Source organism: Helianthus annuus, chromosome 4, assembly GCF_002127325.2.
Source record: "Helianthus annuus cultivar XRQ/B chromosome 4, HanXRQr2.0-SUNRISE, whole genome shotgun sequence".
NCBI lineage: Eukaryota > Viridiplantae > Streptophyta > Magnoliopsida > Asterales > Asteraceae > Helianthus > Helianthus annuus.
The window spans coordinates 139,584,071-139,595,115 of record NC_035436.2 but is presented as its reverse complement, the minus strand read 5'-3'; the positions used below and the strand labels follow the sequence as shown (position 1 = coordinate 139,595,115).

The window sequence follows — 11,045 nt, the reverse complement described above, 5'->3', positions numbered from 1 at the left end:
AACGGTCAAAAAAATACCAAACGAAGCTATATAGCTGTTACCTATTAGGATCATATGCAAAGAACAAATGGTCAAAAAACAGAAGCTATATGTAGTAATATGGCTATGCGATTTGGTGCAAAATGGGAAAATCCAGATAAAAAATGATCCTAAAAATCGGTTCGGATCTGGTTAGAGAACTGTATATGATCCGTAGGACTGTATGAACGTTCGTGAACCGTTCGGCGGGAAGTTTGTTTACGTTCGTTCATTTGATTAATGAACGAACATGAACAAGAAATTTCATTCGGTTAGTTAAGAATAAAAATAGCAAACATAACTTAAAGAAAAATAACCCTCATTTCATCAACAGCAACAAAACTTGACCTAGTACGAAGAAAATAAGATTTGAAGTGATATGAATCTTGAACATCAAAATTATAGAAAACAAAGGCTTGAGGGACTAGCTATCACTCGTCTTCCTGACTGCGCAACCTAGCAAGTTTGTTGGTAACAACGACATCCAATTGGGCTGCACGCTCAACAATCTCCTTCCTTTTGCGAGTAGATACATTGTGTGCTATTTCAGCACAGTATGTCCTGCATTTCACAAAACCCAAACGTTAGCGTTGAAAATAACATGAGTGGTTTTAAACTATTTACCTGTTGTGCATCATGAGGACTTCCAGCTCCTTGGCGTTGTGGACAACAAACTTCTTGAAGCCATTTGGCAGATAGTGACGGGTTTTCTTGTCTGAGCCGTACCCGATGTTGGGCATAAGAGTTACACCTTTAAACTTTCTCCTCACACGAGAATCAATACCCTTGGGCCTGCGCCAGTTTTCCTACAACAAAATCACACAAAACTTCAGCTCGTAATGAATGATGTGCAACACAAAAACGCTACAATACAAGTAAAAGTACATTTGTGACAAGTAATGGCATAGTTGTTAACGGTGAATAGCGACAAAACACGGGTGGCTATTTTATAAATAGTGATACACTAGAAAAAGAATTTAAAATTTCATATGTATATTATATCAACACACTATGGTATATATGCTATTTTAGTTGTATATTTAACAAAAACCTGAAATCTAGCTATATTTAATTGCAACTTATACTACAAAAATAATAAATAAAGAAAGTGTGGCTGTTCTCGCTATCCATCGTTACAACCCAAATAGTGACATTGGACCTATGCGCTACGTAGCGTACTATAATGATCGGTATTGATAACCATGAGGTTGAAAACAATTGTGTCAAACATAAGAACCATAGATCATGATACTAAAACAGAATTGTATAATATACAATTTAAGTAGTAAAAATTATATTAGGAACAACAGTATTAGAGAGTTGAACAGAATGGAAATAAAGTTAAGTGCAAATCCAGCAGCATAAATATACCTTGACACATATCTTCCAGTCACTCTGGGGCCTCTTGAACTTCTTGACGCGCTTTTTGATGATCTTCTTATCAAGCTTGGGAACCGCCATTGCTTACCTGAAACAAATCACCAAAACAAATCAATACCTTGAACTTTTTTAAATATAATTGTAACAGGTTGTTATATTCACACAATGCCTTGACGACGCTGATAAAATGTAAAACATTGAAGTGAGGCAAACTCAAAATTATAATAAAAAAAACATAAATTTAGATTTATTGAAAGGGTCTAAACTCTAAACTTGTCAAAAATAAGTGCAGACAAACAGTCTAACAAAATCTAGAAAAAAACAATCATTTTTTAATAGCAACCTAAAAATAACAATCATTTTCTGTAAATCCAATAATAGCAGTAGAGAAACATACAAGGCACATAACTTAAAACTCAGCTACATATTACGTAATGTCAAAAGTCCAAATTAAAGCCTCCAAATGAAAATCTACAACATTCAAATCAAATCCATATGAAATAATACAAATATATTCATGCAATAGCATCATGTATGAAAGTAAGACGTTAAGACTAACACAAACGGATTGAGAACAATTAACACAAACAATGATATTGAAACAAACATGTATGACGGACGATTTAGATAAAAAGTGAGTAAAAGGCAAGAAAATAGATTAAGAACAAGGAGGAGTATGAACCTGCTGCTGCTGCTGCTGGAAATTGAGAAGATACGGTGCGGCGTTGCCTGCAGTGAGGATTCAATATTAGGGTTTAGATTATTAGATATATGATTTCATCCGATGTGTCCATTAGTGGGCCGATAATTGAGTTTGGGCCATATTTAATATTTAGGACCAATAGCCCGATTCATCTTGGATACCGTTGGCCCAACTTGAAGTGACAAACAAATTCTATCAACATATTTTTAGGGTTTAATCCACAAATTAAAAAAATTAATTGGTTAAAATTAACATTACCCTGATACTTTTTTTTTTTTTTTGAAACTCATCACCCTGATAGTTGGTAGTCAGAATAAAAAATTATCTGTAATATAAACAAGTACATTAGATCAGTAGCGGTGATGAGTGTGTGCATGGAGCATCATTGCACAAGGCCGCGATTTCGAGGAGCACGCTTGTTTTTTTTTTTTTAATCTGATATATATGTTAATTTTAAAAATAAAGAAATAGTATATTCGTACCAACTTCAATATATGCCCATTTACAAAACAATTTTTATGGTTTATAAGTTTCATTAGCGTTAGGTTCAGTGAGCCCAATACCAATTTGATTACTAAAAAATAATAATAATAAAACATTACCGAATGGCATATTTTTTCGAGCTCGAACACGGTACGTGAATTCTCAGAGACGCTTCTGCATTATATAGTATTTGAATGTGCTTATGTTGTTTGAAATTACATTAATTATATAATCCAATGTTGGATTGTATGGTAAGTTTAATGGCGGAATCAAGGGTGCTGAAAATCACAAAATTTGGTACGTAAAAATTATGGGTATGTTTGGAATGAAGTTTTTAGGAGCTTCTAGTTTTAAGTTTTTAAGAAAAAGTTCTTAATCAATAAAAAACTTTGTTTGGTTGAAAGAGTTTGAAGCTTTTGGTTGAACGCTCCTACTAGTAGCGTTTAAAAGGAGTTACATGCTTTTAGGGAAAAATGACTATTTTAACCTCTAAATGACTATTATGTTTTTTTAGTTATGCCCATTTTGGTCATTTTATACATTTTATTAAAAGCATGCTCTGTCAAACACCTAATTATATTTAAAAAGCTACCAGCTACAGCTTCCAGCCATCAGCTTCCAGCCTCGAGACACCAGCTACTTTTGCCATACATACCTTATATATATTTGTGTAAGAATTTTTTTTGTGTAAAAAGAATTATATGCCGACTCTATTTGCAAGCGAGAGAAACACAATCTTGAAATCCTCTTAAATAACTTCAAATCATATATATTTGAGTTTTGACGATTTAAATAGCTCTTAAATAACTTTAAATCATATATATTTGAGTTTTGACGATTTAAATAGAAATTAAAATAATTTCAAAACGTAATCAACAATTGAAGCCTTGAACACGACAAGTCCACAAGTCGTCAATTGACATACGTTATGAAGTGGGCCTTATTTGCTAATAGTACGTCTTTGGGCCAGGATGTGGACATACCTCATTGACTCCAGCTGAGTGCTTCATGGGCGTCGTCATGCTACCCTCATTATGACATCACACCAATTTTCTCAAGCTAAGAGCATTCACATTCTATCCATCAAATCTTGAGAGATGGGTTTTTAAATTATAAAAAGTGGTTTAAGTGGTTGTGAGTGGAGGAGAGAGAAAATGTTACTGTTCATCTGTATATTTGGGGGGACACTGTTCACTCTGTATAATTTTTTAATATATTTTGAAAGTGGTTGTGAGTAGAGGAGAGAGAAAATGTAATATATATTGAAAAGGAGAGAGAAAAAGTATTTGTTTTTAGTGGAAATATATTGATATAGAAGTTGTTTTTTAGTGGAATGTATGTATATTTTTAGTGGATTGAATGTGAATGCTCTAAGACTCTTTATGAAGAATTTAAGTCTGCTTTAGATCCGATGCCTTTCTTTTCGATTGATTTTGATGTTATATACGCTATAATTTTGTATTATATGAACAAACCTAGCATATGAGACTAGGGATCTTGGACGATTATAAAAATTAGGCCTTAAAGGTTAAAAATCTTGTCCTTTCTTACGCGCTCTTTTTTTTTATTAGTAATGGGTTTGACATTGGACGCGTAATTGACTAATTGGGTAAATTTTCTAATTTAAATGGTCTTTTTTAACAGCAAATTTCTTTTATTTTGTCGTCTGTGAGACTTGAACCCTAGAACTCACACTCTCAAGGTGTTTAAAGGTTTTGTCTTTTGCAATGGACCACTCACTACCCTATTGGTAAATGGTCTATTTGGTTGCCTAATGAATATGCTTAAATTTCTAACTTTATTTTGGTGTTTAAAATTTAATATAGGTTTTTATCCAAAAAAAAAAAAGTTACTTATATGTAAAATAAAAATATATATATTTTTTTAAATTGGTCCCCTGAGATAGCGGGCCATGGACAGTCGCTCATCATACCCCTCTTCTAGGTGGCCATGCGCTAGATTCTCGCATATATTGTTTTAAATATGTTAAACACGATGGATTTTTAATAGCATCTCTTTGTTTCTCTCCCCGCATTTGATTATCTTCCGTCCTTGTATAATTGTATAAGGGTGTACGGGGCACCCTTCGGGGACCCCTTCGGTGACACGAAACACCGATCGGCAAAGCACCGCCATTGATGCGGGAGAGGAAATCGGTGAGGTGGTTGGGGGTAAATCCGGTGGCGGCTCACCGAAGAGAGAGGGAAGAGAGAGAGAGGGAGTGACCAATGACTGTTTTTCTTTTTTTTTTTTTTTTAAAAAAAAAAAAAAAAAACCAATTCACCTAAGAGGGGAGTGCCGCCATCAAAAAGGGGTATTAGGGGAGTGTTAGAGGGAGTTGACGTGGCATTTTATGGTTGGTTATGTGTAAGAGGGGGGACTCACCTAAGAGGTGAGCACCCCTTACACCCTAAGTGTTTAAATGGTTCTCAGGATTTTATACTTAAAATTAGTTTTGTATTAAACATCCTCCTAATATAACTTTTTTATAGATAATAGATGGATAAAGTTGGACCACGTAAAATACAAATTAGTGTTTATATGTTTTACCAAGTACAAGTGATAAAAAGATGCTGTTTAGATGGTTAACTTATTGCGAATTTATGTTTATGGTGAATTATAAATACGAAGAAAATAAAATTTACTTAATCTTTTTAATCAAATATATAAAGCTAGGGGTGCAAATGAGCCGAGCGCTCGCTAGCTGCTCGAAATTGGCTTAAAAAAAAACTCGGAACGAGCCGAGTCTTATCGAGCCCGAGCTGAACTTGAGCATAAAATAAAGATCGTTTATTGTTCGAGCCCTAACTCAAGCCTGACATGTGAAACTCATCAGAGCCTTAGTGTAATATGAGCTTTTGTTAATATTTAATAACGTTTGTCCTATATTTAAAGTTGTTTACGAACCGAGCTGAACCCAAACCTAAAAAAAACTTGTTTAGTTAAAGAACCCGAGCTTCACTTATCAAGTTCACGAGCCTAAACGAGTCTATTATTATTATTATTATTATTATTATTATTATTATTATTATTATTATTATTATTATTATTATTTAATATGATAATTAATAGAAGCTACCAACGAGCCGGCTCTAGCTTTAAAAACAAAGGTCGAATCAAGCCGAGCTTAAACTCGAACTCACTCGAACCTAATCGAGCTCAGGTTTGGCTTAGCTCGTTTACAACCCTGTGTAAAGCTAAACGTCACTCGCAGTCAAACATAACTATTTTTTATCTTTTTGACAAAAATACAATTTTTTTATCTTTTTGACAAAATTACAATGTTTTTATAGAACAGAATATAGAGACCTGTTTTGTTGAATTGTCGCGCTCAAAACTACTTTCTGGTTTTTTCTGTTTCGACACATCACTACCTAACTATCTATGTCATGCTAATACATATCAAAGATGCCTCCATATAATTTTGTTTATTTCAAACATAATAATAATTATTAATCATTTAAAGTATACCTTTTTATATATTTTTTATTATAACAACATTACGATAATATTAAGTTTAGTTTATAAGAGGTTTTTAGTTTATTGTGTATGAAATTATTATATGCAAATTCCTTTACCAATGGTTAAAGTTATACCAAATTATTCTTCTATATACGTGACCACTCGTGACTATCATGATAGTAAATTTGTTGCATACCGACACACAAGAGCTGTCTAAATTTTTTTTTTTTTCAACGTTGAGAATCTTTAATTTGTTGTGAGAGATCCTACACTCTTCTAAACAGAGGGTCCTGACTCCACTCTGACCAAACTATGTTGTCTTAACCGGGACCACGCTGGCGTCAGAGTTTGACTAACGGGTCCTAACTCCACTTTCGATCATTTACGTGTTAAATAAAATTGTTTATTTTATTTACGAAATACGTAATCATATGATCGAGCAAAACGATATTCACGACATTTTCAGAACAAAATCCAAGTTACATATGCCTTAAAACCAAGATTTTACCATGACTGCAATTTTAGATAGACGCGAAAGCGAAAGCCTGTGGGGTCGCTTCTGTAACTGGATAACTAGCACCGAAAACCGTCTTTACATTGGATGGTTCATATAGCTTAAATAACAAGTTAGAAGGGCTAAAAATGGCAATCAAGTGATAATACAAGTTCGAGGGCGAAAACTGCCAAAAAGTGAAATTCTTTTGTCAGAAGGCCTTGCAGACCATAAGACATTTTTCCTTGCAGTCCGTAGATACAGAAAATTGCTTTTTCACCAAGTTCTGCCACCTTGCTTCAATTTGTGACACCTAGCACCATCTTTGCCACTTATAATTTGGCCTTGACACTTGTTAGGACGCTAAGCAACCTTAGGACACCTCACCTAACACTTGTCAAGGTCTCCTTGATCCCAAATTAGTATAAATAAGCACTTGTTCTTGAGCTACAACCACACCATTCTTTTCTTTCTCACTTAAACACTCTCTTGGAGCTTGCTTCTGCATTTGAAGCCTCCTTTCTTGAGTTCAAATTTTCTTCCAAACACAAGTAAGTGTTTCTCCTAGTCTATTTCATATTATTTGGCTAGTTATGAGCTAAAAGTCAAGCAAATTGACTTTTGCTTTGACTTTCGGTTCTGACCATTTTGGTCAAGTCAAAGTTCAAAATGAACTTTGCTACATGATCGTAATATTGAGATGTTAATCCTGTACGATTGCACCCTCTGATCATCACGTTTAGTAGGCGAATTGACAAGTCAAACTTTTACAAAATAAAAGTAAAAAATGTAAAAATATGTGTTTTACGACGAATGAGTTTTTAAGTATTAAAACCCAAAGTTTTGACACCAAATCAGTTTATACAACATTATTAGACATGTCTTAGCATGTCTAATTCGTCATTTCTAGTTTAGTGTTCATTCCTTAGTCGAAAGTCAAGCAGTTTAACTTCTTCTTTGACTTTCGAATCTGACCCGTTTGGTCAACCTTAGGATCCAACCAAACCCAAATATATGACCCTAGTAATATAGGAATAACCCTCTGAGGTTATACCTTATGGTCATGTCGTTTGATGGGTTAAATGACGAGTCAACTTTAGATACTTTTAAAATGGTCAAAAATACCCTTTTGCATAAAATAAGTTTTAAACCTACATGAGCAATAGTTTTGACATATAAATTGATCATACAACATTAGTAAACATGTTTGGACATATCGGACTCGTCATAGGACTCATTCGACCATCCGGACTCGTAATTTCGCATGCGACCCGTTAAAGTGGCGTAAACCATTTTAAAAAGTTGTAACGGGTAAAAACACCTATAGACACTTTCCAAATCAAAATGTTAGGTTAATAAATCATATTACACGAGATCCTTCGCTCGTTTGATTTAAAGCCACATACTATCCGTTCTTCCGTTTAAGCCACAATGTACGCTAATCTTTTAACAATCTGATACATTAGGAAACACTTCAGCTTTACATACACGATTGAACAAGACATCTACGCAACCTGTGAGTACACAGTCCCCTCTTTTACGTTTTTAAAATTTTTTGGGGTGATTCATTATTTTACCAAGTTAACAAAACACTATTACTTATGGTTTAAATACACAGTATGTTTTCAATAATGTTTGAAATTTGGTGGTTTCCATAACACGAGTACGTTCATTAACTTTGGCCAAGCCGACCGATAGTACGTTATAGTACCATAGGACTGGCAATCCGGTTTCCAAATTTCCTGGGGTTTGTGGGGAAGTTTGAGGAACGATAGAAACTGTGAAACATAATTTGATAAATCCTTTGGTGGTTTATTAGTCGAGTCGACACAGGCTTGAATGTATTCACCACACGACCACACTTATTTACACAAAGACGATTAAAACAAGACGATTGTGTCACACCCCAACCGATGGCGGAAACATCGGGATGAGACGAAGTGTGTAAAGATTGCTAGAGACGTCATAACACTATGTGACAATATTTAATTAAATTCAAATTTCATTTCAAAACTAAATGTCATACAAATTCAAAAGGAAATAACAACATTGTTTCAACAAATAACATAACAAAAAAAGATAGATAAATTTAGCTGTGTATCTAGTCCACCCTAAACTTGTTTCATCAATCATCCATACTTCAATAATCAACCTGCAACATGTATTAAAATAGAGTTTCAATGCAAAAGCAAAGAGCGAGTATACAAGTTTGTTTACATAGCATAATAGAATAAAAACTCGTATCCAACATGAACATATTAAAATAGTTTCAACCATGCTAGTTTACGCAGTCCAAGTGATAGCCCAAGTTTCCAATGCGTTAAAGTACCTAACCCAAAGTTTCACGGGAGGTTAATATGTCTCCTCCTAACAATACCCCCAAGACTAACGGGGAGGTGCATTACCCCTATAGCGCTACCATTGTTAAGGCGGAACTACACAGAAGGATTAAACGTTCACATAGCACAAAATAGTCTCAAGTTTCACAAGTTTCATGTTTCATGTTTAAAAGGATAGAGCATGTTTCAAATAAGTTTCAAGTGTCACGTGCGTTTAATATAGAATACATGTTGCACCCAAAGTGTTTAAAAGTAAAAAAAAATGGGTTCGAGTATACTCACGGTGGTTGCAAGCTTTCCTACTTGAAATCCCGCGAGCGAGTTCGGTGGATGGATTAAGTTGGAGCACCTAGTCCTTCTACACAAGGAAACGTAGGTGTGTGAGTTTGGCGTATAACGGAAGATTATAATTTGGAGTTTAACATAGCATAAAGTAGGATATCAAAATAATCATCTTTGACTTATACTCTTATATGACACTACGTAACCACTAAGGTTATATTGTATTTCATGGGTAGTAGGCCCATTAGAATCATATTTGGAGTGTTAAGTCTTAGATGTCATTCTACTACTTTAACATATAAACACAAGTTTAATATTAAAGGTTCGAATCTGTGTGTATATATATTTAAGTATTACATATTATTAAGTTCAATATTTCAAGTAGGAGGTAGAAGATTAAGATCTTCGTTTAGGCACCTCGAGTCATTCATGAATGTCATGTATGGGGTAGGAAGAACATGCTTCCGTTTAGGGACCCCTTGAATGTTCACCACTTCACTTGATGTAAAGACAACCAAGGAGGGTCACGAACTAGGGTTAATACAAGTATGTAAATAATCTAAACTAAAGGAAATCATCAAATCATGTGAGGATTTTATGTTGGAACAACCCAAGTTGTTCTACAATCACTCATTCATCAAGGTCTAAGCTTGACATGACTTGTGGGTTAAATACCCTAACAAAACAGAAAGTTTATGAGGTTTAATCCTCTGATTTAAGTGTCTCAACCATGTTTTTAAGCTTAACCAACCATAAGAGGGGTTGTAAGCATTAGGACATTGGTTTGAGTTGTGTTAAACACAAGTTGAATGAAGTTTGCATAAGATGTAACAAAACAGAAAGTTTTTGGTCAATTTCGGAGCAATTCCAGGTCTGATTTCTCCAAGGAGAAGTCAAGGAATCAAACTCCATGATTAACCAAGCAAATAGGAAGAAGAATCAAGTGTTTTCATCAAGAAATGAGCAAGTTATACCAAGTTTAGTGTAGAGGTATGAATCTGTCCGAAAATGCAGATTATTGCTGGAACTTGAGAGTGTTTTTTGAGAGATTTGAGTGTGATGAAAGTGTCCAAGTGCTTGGAGGGCCTTGGGTACTTATAGGGAGGTGTTTAGGGTTGATTAGAGGTGTTTACAGGTGCCAAAACTCGGTTTAAACTCGAAATCCCGCTCAAAAATGGAGGCTGGTCGCGACCATCCATCTTTCTGCAGATATGAAGGTCCACGCGGCCCGCCTGGGATATCCAGGCAAGTTCACGCGGGCCGCGAGCCCTTTGTGGTTCCGGATATGTTTCATTTTTTTTACAATTTGGCCCCTGAAGTTGTGTATTTGATGCATTTAGGGTATTTTAAGGGCCATATTTGCCATAAAGGCATAGTTTAAGACATGATTAAGTATGAGAAGTATAAACCAAGTATAATCACGCGTATAAGCATCAAATCAAGTGTCGTTCTCATTCAAAATACGTTCCATGCATAAGTTTAGATTAATTACAAGTTTCGCACATAGTTTCCAAGAATCACGATTAAACATAGATTGATTCACCAAATCGAACATACGAGTATACATAGAATGCGTTTAACACAGATGTAACAAAATATAAGCTTCATTAATGATCCAAGTCTCGGTTTGACAATGATTACAAAGAAGGGAACGATTACAAGAATACAAAGTTTCCAAAAATAGAAATACGAACAAAACCTTCTATAAATGGAAAGTACAAAAGAGCCGGGCGTTACAGTCTCCCCTCCTTTAGGAAATTTCGTCCCGAAATTTAGGAAGACGCAGGGAAAAGATGAGGATACTTTGACTTCATATCCTTTTTGAGTTCCCAAGTAAATTCGGCGCCACGTTTTCCTTCCCATCTAACCTTGACGATAGGAATCT

The 11,045-nt window shown here is 34.8% G+C and overlaps 1 protein-coding gene across 2 annotated transcripts; it reads right to left on the bottom strand.

Annotated features, from left to right (window-relative positions):
- Positions 1-316: 316 nt before the first annotated feature.
- On the bottom strand, positions 317-2,202 carry LOC110936495 (60S ribosomal protein L32-1). 2 transcript variants are annotated; one of them, XM_022178903.2, is made up of 4 exons: positions 2,093-2,202; positions 1,390-1,489; positions 643-824; positions 317-579 (listed from the first exon to the last, which is right to left on the bottom strand). In XM_022178903.2, exons 2-4 carry the CDS (start codon positions 1,477-1,479, stop codon positions 450-452), a joined length of 402 nt encoding a protein of 133 aa, XP_022034595.1. In that variant the 5' UTR covers positions 1,480-1,489; positions 2,093-2,202; the 3' UTR covers positions 317-449. The 2 variants fall into 2 exon arrangements, with proteins under 2 accessions (XP_022034595.1, XP_022034596.1); XM_022178904.2 differs by having other exon boundaries at positions 1,390-1,486; positions 2,081-2,185.
- Between the last annotated feature and the right edge of the window lie 8,843 nt (positions 2,203-11,045).